Source organism: Platalea leucorodia, assembly GCF_965183815.1.
Source record: "Platalea leucorodia genome assembly, chromosome: 9".
NCBI lineage: Eukaryota > Metazoa > Chordata > Aves > Pelecaniformes > Threskiornithidae > Platalea > Platalea leucorodia.
The window spans coordinates 42,236,471-42,251,559 of NC_138831.1; the positions used below are offsets into that span (position 1 = coordinate 42,236,471).

General features: G+C 44.7%; 1 protein-coding gene across 1 annotated transcript in view; it reads right to left on the reverse strand.

The window, feature by feature from the left end:
- Nucleotides 1-201: 201 nt before the first annotated feature.
- The window catches only part of ARNT2 (aryl hydrocarbon receptor nuclear translocator 2), a gene marked incomplete at both ends in the record, with an annotated part of 106,165 nt that continues 91,277 nt past the window's right edge, over nt 202-15,089 (reverse strand). The window contains 5 exons of the mRNA XM_082321033.1: nt 202-300; nt 2,774-2,910; nt 5,532-5,697; nt 10,094-10,232; nt 12,868-12,967. Coding sequence (XP_082177159.1) covers nt 202-300; nt 2,774-2,910; nt 5,532-5,697; nt 10,094-10,232; nt 12,868-12,967 — 641 coding nt within the window. The remainder of the gene's footprint in view (nt 301-2,773; nt 2,911-5,531; nt 5,698-10,093; nt 10,233-12,867; nt 12,968-15,089) is intronic.

A 15,089-nucleotide genomic window follows, 5' to 3' on the forward strand; every position in this document is an offset into this window, starting at 1 on the left:
TGAACACTAACAAGTGCTGGAGCTCCTCTGTCGGCACTGACGCACCCCAAGGAGGAGAGAGCAAGCCCTACACCACTATCTGAAACATGAGAAATGTGTCTTCTGGTTTAGTAGCTTCTACAGAAATGCAACACAGAAAAAGCAGAGCCAAAATTACACTGAAATGGCCTTGGAGAAGAACTTCCATTTCTGCTTTGCAAGCTACTCAGAAAATGGTGGAAACATGCCCAGGTCAGCAAAATCTTCGATGTTGTAATTGCCAGTACCCTGCGTCGGATCCCCCGGCATTGGCAGCATGTCCTGCACGATAAGGAAAAAATCAAAGTCAAGCGTCACTTGCTGACACGTCATCCAGACACAAACTGTTTCCTGTTCATCTTTTCAGTGTAAAACCAGAAAAGACCAAAGGTTAGATAAATAAGGTGAAAACCAGACCTGTGCAGGGGGCTGGGCTAAGGTTTATGTGCTACTTGCTGGAGCGTTTCTGAATGGGAGGTAGGACTTTAGCAGGGCAGAAGTTTTGGATTGCTCCTTTGAGTAAGGCATATTTGAGCTGCCCCATACCCATCCCAGGCTGAAACAGCTCCCCTTGGAACGGGTAGTTACATATGGAGAGAAGCAAACTCTCTCGTTTCACTATATGGGAAGAATTCAACATCTCACACGCTCCTGCGGCCTACAGAAAGGGGCTCCTGCTGTATAAGCACGGGTTTGGGGAGGGTCTCACCGGCAGTCTGGAACTTCTTTGTAAGCGAATGTATTACTGCTCTTCGTCCTCTGAGGAACACTGAAGACTGGACATCCACCCCAGCTAACAAGATGTCCAAGCAGCCTTCGTGCATGTACAAAGGCAGAGGAAATAGCAGGAACTTCTCAGGAGAAATGGGATTTCATGGTAATTGCTCCCACGTGTCTTGAGCCAGTGAGGTCGCTGCAGGAGCCTTCAAAAATACTCAACCTTTCCTCTCAGCTGGAGACCAAAGCCACAGGGAAAAGATATCCCTTGCTGAGAAAACCAGAGTTTACGCTTGCTTTTCCTGTCAGTCCTTACAATAATAAGCTCTTACTGCAAAGCCAAGTTTTGCCAGGGATGGCTCATTATCCTTACAATAAAACAAAACCTAAAGAGCAAATAAGAAAACTCACAGGATCTGCTCTGTGAAGGAATAACTGAGAACACTGAGAGCTGCTGCATACTGAGAAGTTACCCCAAAATAAATACAGATTAAAATCCATCTGAGGTCTCTGTAGCATCCCTGTCGATGGTGGTGAAAGAGGCTATGAACACAACTGGCAGTTTCTCAGCTGCCAGGGTCAGCCTTCATTTTCTGACCAGAACTTGCACTTATTTTATGTTTTCCCACATTCCTCCCCAGCCAAGAGGAAGTTGTAGCTGCCCCCACTTGTTTAAATTTCCGTCTCTGAAGGCATTTCTGCTGCTGGGGCCTCTGCAGCAAGGTCTCCTCAGGTACAGATGCGGCAGGGTAGCTCCCCTCTCGAGTCTGCCTGTCTCCTTATGTGCAGCTAACCCAGGGCTGGCTTCAGGCACAAACAGTCCAAGCAACTTCTCGGAGGCCTTTGAACTGAGCTCATCCAAGTTCCTCATCACATCCAGCTGTTGTCCTAATCCCCTCCAAACGCACAGTCACCTCCAAGAGCTCTGCAGGTGAGTCCAGTTCTCCCTTTCTCCCTTGGTCCCCCTTCCCACTTAATTTCATAAGATGTTTGCTGGGACACAGCACTTGCCTGAGACACAAGCAAGACGCTGCTCGGAGCCCCGTGTCTCTGTGGGCCATCAAACCACACTGTCCTCAGCTCCACTGGAATTACCCTGCATACGCTTTTGGGTTAAAGTACGTGCAAAGCGATTAAACTTTGCTAACAGAGAGAGATGCAACAGATTAATCTTGCCTGGGCCACGGGGTAAGAGTATGCAGACAGGTAGTTATTCCAGATGTAGTGATGTTGTTTGTTCCTGTGTGAAGCAATGGTTTATTCACACAGGAATATTTCCAGGCTAATATCTCTTCTGCAGCATTCCTGCGAGCAACTGAGCATGAGCCCAGTCTTGCAGGTAAATTTACCTTCCAAAAGATAATGAGGTGCCCCACTTCTAAACCTTGCTTGGGGCTTGAACTGTCTTTTCTGCATTTATCTGCATTGTTTTGTTGCAAACTGTCTTGATCTAATTTAAAAACAAGTTATACAAGGACAGAGACCTTATTAGTTAACTTATAAAGTCCTACTCCATCTGCAGTGAAGGCCCAAAATTATACCTAATATTACAATATTAGGTAGTTGAAGAGGATTGTTTACCAGCTATCTGATACCTGACTGGGTTTGACCTTAAAAAATTATTGGCCACTATCTTCTACGCAGTATCAGACTCCTTTCCTGCTTGAACTATCAAAGAGAATTACATTGATGTCTAATTGGACTTGGCTGGGATTTTAGAGGCCAGCACCAGGATAAGAAAGACACTCTGTTTGGGACTATTTCATGGCTTCCCTGCAAAACACATAAGACCTAAGTATAGGGTGCAGAGAGAAGGGAAAACTATTTTAAATCAGCAAAGATGCTGCTCTTCAGCAGAAAAAAAGACCATCTCAGTTGTAGCTAATGCCAGCTAATAGCAGTGCAGACCTACAGCAGCACACAGCAAGAGGTAACTGCTCCAAGCCCTGCTAACACCCTGGTCATCGAGGGCCACGGTGCTTCAACTCAGCAGTGAGAAGCTGTCAGAGGGACTTTGGGCTCAGTGAACTCTCCTCACCTGGAACACCTCGGTCTGACTGGGCTGTGGGTGCGAATGCTGGTCGCCGCTTTGCTGGTTGTGATGTTGGCTCTGCCACTGGGACCAGACTTCGGAAGGTCTCCCCTGGAACTGGCCGCTGCTCTGGCCACCTTCAGCTGGAGCGGGGGAGAAAGGGCAGAAGTCAGAGAGCAGCTCTTTCAAAACGCCTGGCCGCTTTTGAGGCTTCATCCAGCAATGCCTGTGTTTGCAAATGCGTCTTAGAAAAAAGACCCCGAGTGACAGCCAGCCCCTGCGGGGTGGAAGCCGAAGGGAATTGCAGCCCTGACTGCAGGGCGGGGGCCAACCGGAGAGCGAAGCTCATTGCCGCGGCTGCACAGACACGGCAGGTGAATTGCTCACGGCAAAGCCCACAGTGACACCATAAGCCAGGCACTGGAGGACAATTTTCAAGCATCCCCCCACTGCTTTTTAATCACTAATAAGGAATATTTGCCATTTCACTGAAAAACCAAACTGCGTCATCTGAATGCTCTTTCTCTTTAAAAGACCAAGTCTTGCAGAGCAGCGGGTGCACAGTTACCTACTCATCTAAGAAGCATGTAAGCAGATGTAAGATTTTGTAAGCAGATGTAAAAACAATACGATCAACAGACAACAGCCTTGCCTTATTAAATGCAGACATTGCTGTATTAAATGCAGAGTGTTGTTTGCTGGACTATCTTGTCCTCCAATATTACAGCTGCAAAATGATTTATTTAACATGCAGCTTATAGCAAATTATTATCCTGTTTGTATGGTGATGGATTCTTAAAAGTCTGAGGCCATTTAAATTTCAGAGTAACGTGAACAGCAAGGTTTTATAGTAAATACACTTAAAGTGATGATTTCAGGGAGGTGCATTTCTTCTAAATAGTCTACCAGAAAAAACCACGATGCCACACACATTAATTTGGTCACCTATTACACATACACATTTCATGTGTACAGTCACCGGTCACACTTAAGCTGGACTCATTTTACCCTGTATTTCTACAGACTGGCCCCAAATGTATAAAATTTTTGGATAATTTTCCTTCAATTATTTACAGTATCTCCTTCTAAGAATTAGCATTTTACAAAGCTTGCCACCAGGCTTATGCTTTTCCTCCACACATTTTCTCCACTTTTTTTTTTTTTCTATATAACTACTCCTACTGTTTTTGCCTATTTTCCCCTCACTGCAGAGAGCCAAGCTGGGTAGATCTGATTCTCCCCGATTATCAGTGCCCTCTGCCAAGGGTGCCACATTTTCTGTGCCAAACTTCCACACGTGTGCTATGTCAGGTCTCCGATAACCAGACTCAATCATGTCAAACTAGTCACTCCTCATAGTCATGGCTTCAGAAAGTACAGAAACACGTACTTAATCCAGTCCTTTTGGCTGCCAGCTAAACCATGCAAAACAGATAAAGTGAACATTTTACAGGAAAGTAAAGAGGCTGTAGCGATATATTTCTGTCACATCTGAAGTAGATAATTACAGCTCTTCCCTTACTGACATTACCACAACCAATAATTCAGCTGACTCGGAAACCTTGCAGCCATTTTACGGGCCAAAACAAAATTCATCTAAGTTACTCCTTAAAAGAAAGCTGCAAGTTTTTGGTTTGTTCCCCCCCCCCCCCCCCCGAACAATACACTGAGATTAACTCAGTGAGGCAAACGATGCTTCTTTTCAGCAAAACGGTTACTGCCAGCGGAGGTTCAAGACATTCGTCTCTGTGAAGGCTGTGTTATTAATAGTATCCAAACTGATGTAGGTCAGGAAATGTTTCTCATTAGGTGAAAGGGTTCTTGCCAAGTAGCTTAGGCCTGAAATACAAGGCTGTCTCATAAACAAATGTACAAAGCCTGGTGGAAATGGAAATGGAGGCATGAATAAGCTCTGTGGGAAGAGCTCTGTTTCAATGCACTTCTTCTAGGCAACGCAGCGCAGGTCTGCAGTCAGCGAGGCTAATCTGCAACAGGTCTGTGCCAATTTTATTCTCAAGGGACAAGAGGAAAACGACACACATTAGCACACTGCTACCTATGCTTTTTGGAATTGCACATTATTATCAGCCAGTAACATTTTTCATGGACTCCACCTGTGTTTATCACTGATGGATTCATAATATTTTTTACTCTTGAATATTATTCTGCTGGTGGAGTGCAGAAAACTCACCAAGGGGTCACGGTCTGAAAGCCACTAAATTAGCATGTAATAGGAAAAGAAAAGCATTTCAAAACATGGCACCTACTCTGATTAGGTTAGTAACAGTGGGGGTACAAAAAAGTCCTGTCTCCAGCCAAACTCCAACAAGCCATCTCTGGGCAAGAGGACACCGCCATGCCGTCAGTGAAGTTGAAAAATGAAAAGAATGTAAAGCATTCTCCTGAGAAGTAAAAAGAAATTGAACTGGCTGATCACAATTTGGGAGGACGTGTACTAGTAGCGTAAGCAACTTCTGAATCTTTCATGACACCATTTACTGGGAAAAAAAAAAAGTTCCCTCATATCATAAAATGCCACAATATTCTGAAGTGTGTTGGATGTGGAGGAGATACAGCACGGAGGGAACAGGTCATCTCTGTCCACTGGGCTTGACAGAAGAAAACAGGAGAAAGCAAAACCCTTTCACCACCTGAGCTTCCCAACCGACCCACCAAAAGAACAGGTTGGAGGATTTTTAATGAAGTTAACACTGGAGAGTTTCATTTTTATGTGCATTTCTGCGTTACATCATTTACAACTTACCAAACCCTGCACTTCGGTTTGCTAAGCTAGAGTAGGCATTCCCACTTGGAGAAGAGGTGGCTGGGCTGGAAAGGGGGCTGTATGACGACGGATCGGCTGGGTAGGTGTGACTTGTTCCAATCCCAAAGGGAGATGACTGAGTCTTGCCAGACTGAGATGGAATTTGCTGAGGAATAAAGGGTAAAAGAAGGAATGTTTTACTGTTGAGGAACAGCACAGCAGACTCCCTTTTTAACAGTGTAAAGCAAAGACTAAATAAACTCTGCAGATGTGAACAGGCATGTTATTCCCGTCTCAGCCATATTCCATTTCTGTCAAAGCCAACATATTGCTGTAGAAGGAACACAACAGACTATAAACCAACACTTACGGCTCTCCTGCTGATTAACTCACATGTACTTAATATCCGAGCTATTTGGAAAAACATGATTTCCTTCAACTCCATTACAAGGATTAATCTCAAACTGAACAGGTATAAAGAATTCGCCTTTATTTGCCAGGTGTTTTGATTTTGCAGTGCCACAGTAAAATCACAGTTATCTGAATGTCTCGCAGAACATATGCAGTTCTCAGATGACGAGTGTCTCCAGTGACTGGGAGTAAATGGTCAAAGACGTTTCAAAGCTAATGAGTTGCTTTCTCTCCCTGCCTAAGTAGTACAGGCAGCAGTTACTTTGCCTTGTAAAAGGCTTGGGAGGGAGTGTGAATCACCAGCCCTGGGAGGAGGGAAGAAACAGTCGCACTTCGCTTTAACTGGGCAGCTGAGTTAATCCAAGGGTATTAAAAACCAACTTGCTGTCATTTTCATCTATGTAATGGCTTCCTCATAGGATCTCCAAGGATGTTACACGCATGATTAAACACTGCAGACTGCTTTCAGACGTGTACAACATGTACACTAAGGGAGGTGAAGTGTCTCGAGCAGTCTTGTGCTACAGCAACATATAATGCTACAGACAGAATCTGCTTATAAACCGTTTCCCACATTATGAAGAAATCCAGCAGTTCCAAGAAAAACTCACTGCCTGACCAATTCCACAAATAGAAATTAAAGGTGATTACATCTCTGGGTACTTCTAATGATGTGCACTGTTATTGGCAATCAACGCACTCAAGTGAAGCTATTCTCCCCTGGAAGACAGGGATGGGGAGCAGAATGAAGCCCCCATAATCCAAGGGGAAATGGTTAGCGACACCACTACAAGTCTATGGGGCCAGATGGGATCCACGCAAGTGTACTGAGGGAGCTGGCGGAGGTGCTCACCGAGCCACTTTCCACCATTTACCAACAGTCCTGGCTAACCAGGGAGGTCCCAGTTGACTGGAGGTCAGCAAATGTGATGCCCATCTACAAGAAGGGCCAGAAGGAGGATCCGGGGAACTACAGGCCTGTCAGCTCGGTGCTGGGGAAGGTTATGGAACAGATCATCCTGAGTGCCATCACACAGCACATACAGGACAACCAGGAGATCAGGCCCAGTCAGCATGGGTTTATGAAAGGCAGGTCCTGCTTCACTAAGCTGATCTTCTTCTATGACAAGGTGACCCGCTTGGTAGACGAGGGGAATGCTGTGGATGTTGTCTACCTGCACTTTAGTAAAGCCTTTGACACTGTCTCCCACAGCATTCTCCTGGAGAAACTGGCTGCTCATGGCTTGGACAGGCATACTCTTTGCTGGGTAAAAAAACTGGCTGAATGGCCAGGCCCAGAGTGGGGGTGAATGGAGTCAAATCCAGTTGGCGGCTGGTCATGAGTGGTGTTCCCCAGGGCTCAGTACTGGGGCAAGTTCTGTTTAATATCTTTATCAATGATCTGGATGAGGGGATCGAGTGCACCCTCAGTAAGTTTGCAGATGACACCAAGTTGGGTGGAAGTGTCGATCTGCTGGAGGGTAGGAAGGCTCTACAGAGGGACCTGGACAGGCTGGATCGGTGGGCTGAGACCAACTGTATGAGATTCAACAAGGCTCAGTGCCAGGTCCTGCACTTGGGTCACAACAACCCCATGCAATGCTACAGGCTTGGGGAAGAGTGGCTGGAGAGCTGCCCGGCGGAAAAGGACCTGGGGGTGTTGGTCAACAGCCAGCTGAACATGAGCCAGCAGCGTGCCCAGGTGGCCAAGAGGGCCAATGGCATCCTGGCTTGCAACAGAAGCAGTGCGGCCAGCAGGACCAGCAAAGTGACCGTCCCCTTGTACTCGGCACTGGTTGGGCCACACCTCGAGTACTGTGTTCAGTTTTGGGCCCCTCACTCCAAGAAGGACATGGAGGTGCTGGAGCGTGTCCAGAGAAGGGCAACGAAGCTGGTGAAGTGTCTAGAGCACAAGTCTTATGAGGAGCGGCTGAGGGAGCTGGGGTTGTTTAGCCTGGAGAAAAGGAGGCTGAAGGGAGACCTTATTGCTCTCTACAACTACCTGAAAGGAGGTTGTAGCGAGGTGGGGGTCGGTCTCTTCTCCCAAGTAACAAGCGACAGGACAAGAGGAAATGGCCTCAAGCTGCGCCAGGGCAGGTTTAGGTTGGATATTAGGAAAAACTTCTTCACTGAAAGGGCAGTCAGGCATTGGAAGAGGCTGCCCAGGGAAGTGGTTGAGTCCCCATCCCTGGAGGTATTTAAAAGACGGGTTGTCCTGGTTTCAGCTGGGATAGAGTTAATTTTCTTCTTGGTAGCCGGTATGGGGCTGTGTTTTGGGTTTAGGATGAGAACAATGTCGATGATACACTGATGCTTTGGTTCTTGCTAAGTAGTGCTAAGCTGTTGTTAAATAGGTGCTAAGTGGCACTCACACTGGTCAAGGACTTTTCAGCTTCCCCTGCTCTGCCTGGTGCACAAGAAGCTGGGAGGGGGCACAGCCAGGATGGCTGGCCCAGACTGGCCCAAGGGCTGTTCTATACCATATGACGTCATGCTCAGTATGTAAGAAGAAGAAGAAGAAGGAAGGGGGGGACATTGGCCATGATGGCGTTTGTCTTCCCAAGTAACCGTTACGCGTGATGGAGCCCTGCTTTCCTGGGGATGGCTGAACACCTGCCTGCACATGGGAAGGAGTGAATGAATTCCTTGTTCTGTTTTGTTTGCGTGCACGGTTTTTGCTTTGCCTATTTAACTGTTCTAATTTATTTTACTTCAATTATTAAACTGTTCTTATCTCAACCCACGAGTTTTCTCCCTTTTACCCTTCTGATTCTCTCCCCCATCCTGCTGGTGGGGAGTGAGCGAGCGGCTGCATGGTGCTTAGTTGCTGGCTGGGGTTAAACCACGACACGGGTAGATGTGGTGCTTAGGGACATGGTTTAGTGGTGGACTTGGCAGTGCTGGGTTAATGGTTGGACTTGATGATCTTGAAGGTCTTTTCCAACCTAAACGATTCAATGATTCTATGATTCTTGGACAAATGCAAGGAAGCTGGGGGAGGAAAACAGATCCCAACAGGCACATAACATGATGAAGATGCTATTAAGTCTTCAGCTCAGTTCCAAGCTAAGAAATCGTACATTTCTAAAGCTTTCCACAATGACAGTGAGAGCATGACATGTCACTTCTGCAAGGCTTAACTCTATTTTACTTTATTTACGATGGATGAATGAATTCCAATTTCCCTACACTCACATAAAATTCTGTTGACTTGGACAGAATTTAGCCAGTAAGAGGGATGAGTAATTTTTTTTTTTCTGGTAATTTTTAGCATCTTCCATATAATTTAAAAAAAAAAAGTTAATGTTATAACTGGATTTCAATAAACAGGTGTGACAGAATAACTATGGCACACTGAGGGCTGGGAAGAATCAGTGATTAATGTGGAAACAATTCAGTTACTGAAAAATTTAGTGCCCACCCCAACATGCCATTCTAGGCTACCGAACAATGGAAAGTGAAGGGTGATTAAAGCAGCATTAATGACAGATCAGACATGATTATTTCATATTATTTGTCTTTAACAAAGTTTCAAAACAGTTTTTTTATTGTTACACAGGACAAGAGGTGATTTCTGGGCTAACATTGTCCAGCACAGGGCACCTGATGGAGGGATGTGCTGTTTCCTCCAGCACACGACACAGTGTGAGCTCCACTGGGCAGTGCTAACGGAGGGGCAACAGGCTAGGTAGCCTCTGCTCAGAATTCATGCCTGGATTTGTATGTGCCCCTTTCTGATAACTCTGCTAACTCTGGGTAACATTACTGGGGGCAAGGTCTTGGTCTAAGAAAGTTTTAATTCACAGGCTTAATACTAAAGCATAACAGCTGTCCTCTTTTACTTCATTCAGTGCACATATAAAAATAAGCGCAGGACCGAGACCTTCCACTGGGATTTATGTCAGTGTAGCGACTGCCACTATGATGAACGCTATTACAAACTACATGCAGTTACACATAGGGCAGCTGCCTCAAATTATTATAACCTGCCAAGGAAGAGAAGTGGGGGAACCAATTTCTCTCCAACCACAAATGATAATGACAAAGTACATTTAATCATGTTATACATGGGGTTTACTAATTCTTTTGTAAAAAGCACAGAGATTGCAAAGATTTAATGGCCATGAAAATAAAACACCTTTAATCAATACCTGTCCTGGAAATGGTGGGCGATTTCCCGTCCAGGCAACCTGACTCTGATTTAGCTGGCGCGATATCTGTGTCAGGTTCTGGCCTGTTGATGAAGAAGACTGGATGTCGTTCACACCAGGCACATGTACCACAGATGAACTACAGGAACAGAAACAGTGCCTCATTTGTAGGATATGTTCTCGATGCACAAATAGTATTCCAGATATGGAAATTTTGATAATCACATTAAAACTAATTGTTCAATCTGTCTTAATAAAAAGTGACTTAAAACCATCACAAACCCATGAAACATATTGGCATTCTAAAATGTCAGTTTGAATAGACACAGAGGGCAATATTATTTTGAATTAGACTTCTATAAACTTTTTGAAAGGGCTTGCAAGAATAAAATCAGTCTAACACACGGTGCATAAACACTTAGCTCCATACTAGTTTAATATTTAATGCATTAAAAAACCTGCTTGCAGAGAGTATGCAAGCAGCTACTTAATTTTACATTTGTGCTTAAATCAACACTATTTAAGCATTTGCTTAAACGCCATCCTAAATGAAGATGGACAAAAAGATGATACTTTTAAGTACTTCTTTATTTGTTTCCTGCCTGGGAAATGAAGAAGTATGTGTTATATATAAAAAATTTGAGCTTTTAATTCCTTTTTTCACCCACTGATGCTAAAGAAGAGCATGCAGTTATATACCTAGGCAAAAGAATAATCAAGACAGAAACTTAAATTGATGTAATAGCTTTGGAATTAAAAAAAAAAAAAAAAAAAAAGGTATTTCCAAAGGAAATATGTTTATATGTTAGTTGTCTCCTCATTACTGAATTTCACTACAGAGAAATTTCCCAGAAACTCCTAATTAAAAGGAAAATTTTACAAAGGACTGCTCTGCTTTACCTTTTTATTCTCATGGACATCTTGAACAACTGAATCTATATAACCACACATTTTGAATGTGCTTTTATATATTTTTATATATAAAAAATATATATTTATTACTTTACATGTCAATCTAAATGAATATAAATGAAGACACAACATATAAAAATGCCTTTGTGCATCAATTGAAACAGCTTGCTCTTTTCTCCAGTCCCTTCCCCTATTGTCTATTTTCACAATCTTACAGAGAAAGAAGAGAGCAGATTGGGAAAAGAAGCAAACAAGGCTGAGCAGGGAGGAAGCAGGGATCTGAATCCTCTGAGAAGGCTGACAAAATCCCTCCCAGAGTGGTAAGCAAATCGTGGCAGGCATTTGAATATGGAGTTGTTATTCTGTCTTTCTTAAGCTGCCTAAAAGCAAAGTGTGTGTTTAGAAATTCTTTGTAGACTTTGTTTTCTATTTTTTTTAATTTTATTTTTATTTCTTACTACCACAGAGTCTCCAAAGAGGGAAATGTGTACCAGAAAGTCCATCTAAATCCGGCTGAACTCGGAAGCACACGACAGCTGCTGGGGAGGGCTGGCCCTACTGCCAACACCTTCCCAGCTGGACTGGCAAGTCCCACCAACTAAGGGGCTTGGACTGTATCTGGAATATGTACTTTAAAACCAGGAGTCTGCAAAATAGTGCCTAAAGGCTGCTCAGGCTCAGTAACCGAACAGACCAGCCTGGAGAGCACTCAAGGAGGACAGTTCATCGAGGGTGGAAATGCTGGCAGGTGTGTTATTACTTGACATAATAGAACAGCAGTAGGAAAAAAGCTATAGTTAATCATCAGGAATTAACAAAGGAAATGAAAAAAAAACATGCCAAACCCCAAAATGGCAAGTCATCCATCCAGTAATCCACAACATCCATTTAAAAGACATTTTAATTTACGGTCATATCCCCCCAAGTTATTATTGGTTTTAATTTGAAAAAACACAAGCACGGGGGTTTTATTTCTCCACACTGTGATTATTAGCAATTATAACTTTAAGAACACATTGGTTTAAATAAAATTATCATTTGCAGATATTTCCTAACTCCTGGAACTGACAGCCTCTGAACGGCTGTTCCTTCACTTTCACAACCTTAGTTAGTCTAAAACAGGAGAATGAAGCTCCGGTATGACAGTCCCAGAACGATGATATGAAAGGCACTAACGTAAATATAATCACTGTTACCACACTCTCAAAAAGTGACTGGAAATTAAGGCAAACCTTCAACTTGAGATTAGCCAAATCTGTATTGCCAGCTGGTAGGCAAGGACACGCACTTTGAATAACGCAAAAATGCCTCGGAAAATGCCAGACCACCACTTTATGTGTATTTGGAAGCTGCCTTAGAAAACTATTCATGCCCGTGTCCCAGCCCTCACCAGGGACTACGGATGAAGCATCCCTCTGTTCCCTTTAATAAGGTGTCCACACTGATGCCCTTCAAGGCAGCCTGCAGAAGTACTGACAGCTGTAAGCGCAAAACAAATCTTTGCACCTTCCTAGCTTGGCTGAATGTTCTGCAGATCTCTGAGCCTGCCCCACCACCGCTCAGATTTATTTCCCTTCATGATTTCTTGCTGCTTCTTAGCTTTTTTTCCAATTACATCATCACAGCAACAAGTATCTACTTACCAGCCACTATTTTTAACGGAGACAATCAAATCATCTCAGCTTGTAAGCCTAGCCTAAGGGCTGAGACATCACGTAGGCGTGAAACATACACAAAGCAAAGTTCATTCATGTAAAGAAAGCCCTTGCATCGTAGGTGGGTTTTGTTTCCATTAGATCGAAGGGGAACAGTCCCCCACTATCAGACAGAAGCGGATACGTTCAGGATCTGGACTACAGTACCTGAAAGTCTTTCCCGAATGTCCTGGCTGAAATGGGCTTCCCTGTGAGTAAAGCTGCTGGTTTCCTGCTGTGGATGCTGAGGCCATCATTTTTTTATCTGCTACAAAAGAAAAACAAATCACAGAAAGAGAAAAGTTTAGGGGATGAGAAAATGAAGGCAAAAGTATTTAATGAGAATTGCAATGTATATATGCAGCAGGGGTTTTTCTTTCCTTCTTAAAGCTTTATGAAGAAGCCCTGTGGAACACATTAAGAATCACACAAAAGGGCTATATGACAATTCAGTATGAAACGAGAGGCACAGCTGGTTTGTGTCTACTTTATACCATCTTTGCAGGATGTACCTCATTAATGCTATTGTTTGCATGGAACATAACACTCGTGTGTGCCCTCCGGCCACGCAGCCCAGACCTTCTCTGTGCCCGCTGGAAGCTGCTCCCGACCACGCAGGCAGGAGGGGGAATGGGAGACAGAGAGCGGCTCTGGCCGAGGCGGGGAGTGATGGGTGCATGGGTCCCAGCTACAGACTGGAAAGGGGAACAAAGGTTTTCTGGAAGAAAGATGGGAGAGCCCGCCCAGGGGAACGGAGGAACGTCACACGAAACAAGGCTGGTCTGAAGAAGGTCTGATGCACGCGCACCTCTGCGGCTGCCTGGGGGTGGCCCCAGGTGGGGGTACGTTTTGGGCACCAGGAGAAGCCCTCCAGGGCCACCACTGTTATCGCAGCCTGTTTGCACTGAGGTAGCGGCTGAAAGACCCCACCCCGCTGGGTTAAACTCCCCAAGGAATGGTGTCAAAGAGCCCCTCTCCTAACCAGCTGACAGTCTGCTTCCCTCCAGGACAGCTGGAGAGGAGTACCCGACTCTCCCGGGCAGCCTGCTGGCATGCCCGCAGATCTCAGGGTGACCACCGGCAAACCTGGGTGATCCTGCAGCCCCTGCCTGCATTTCAGTCTCGCAGGTGGCTGGAGGCACTTTGCTTTTGAGGGTCTGCAAGACTTGCACACCTGAGCTGTGGCAAGCAAAACACTGGTCTCATGGATTTTGCTGTCCTCTATGTGGCTTGAGGGAGCCATGAAATAGGATTCAAGCATCCCAGTGGGGTGTAAGACAGACTAGCGTAGTGAATAACACACATGGAGATGCCATTAACTTTTATAGTCTACTCTTAATGTGGCAACTGGAGATCAATCTCTAATTGAATGAAACGAGATTGGGTGAACAGTGCCATTTGGTCCCTTAATTTAATTTTCTGGCACTGGATTATTCCAAAGCCCAGGGAAACCTCACTACTACTACTTTTCTTAAAATAATTTAAAGGTCTGCTCCACCGCCCTTTATTCACTTTCCTCATCTTCCCTTACTACCTCCAAGCACACAACACGCCGCAACTCGCTGATAGCTTTGCAACCATTTGTTGCTATGCACCTGACAGGCCCAGAAATCAAGTCTGCCTCCTCATTTTCCCCTCTGCTCTTTTCAGATTCCCACTCATTTCACAAGATGATCTCCTGGACAAAAGGCCCACTCAACTCACAAGTAACAAAAGTATTTTTTAGTTTTCCCTAGCTTTTAGAGACCTTGTGAGTGTGGCTCACCAAAGGCCTCCAACACACACCAACTCTTCCCTGTTACCTAAGTTCTTTTTACGTTATATTCCTAACAAGAATCTAAGCTTGCCTTCCTAAAGAAAAAAGTCACCTCGAATTACCTCACTGGAGCCTCGGAGAAGGAGTGCATATGCCACTGCTGCAAGCTGTCATTGCTTTTCCTCTGTAAGGTAGAAATTTGTAGAAATTCCTCACTGGCTACATATTGCCCAGCACAGACACAAAGTCTGGGCTGCAAACCTACACTCTCATATAAAAAAAAACAAGGAGAAATGGGGACAAGGTCTAGAGAAGTTTGTGTATGTAGTAGGAAGAATTGAGAATGGGTTGGGATATATCTGAGAAGAAGGATAGATGGTTTTGCCTTTTTATTCAGTAATGTAATTCTTGCATGAGATGTCCCATTTTCTAAGGCCACCCTTTACAGGCATACCAAAGTCTCAGGGTTGGAAGAGACTGAGCCAAAATCCTGCGGGTACTTTAGCTATTTGAGAACAACTCACCAGCAAAATTGAGAGTGCCCTAAATGAACTGGAATTCCTCAAGGGGAGCAGAGTTGCCATGGCAGCTACCAGGGTCTGTGCCGCAGGATGAGGCCAAGACAAAGGGAACG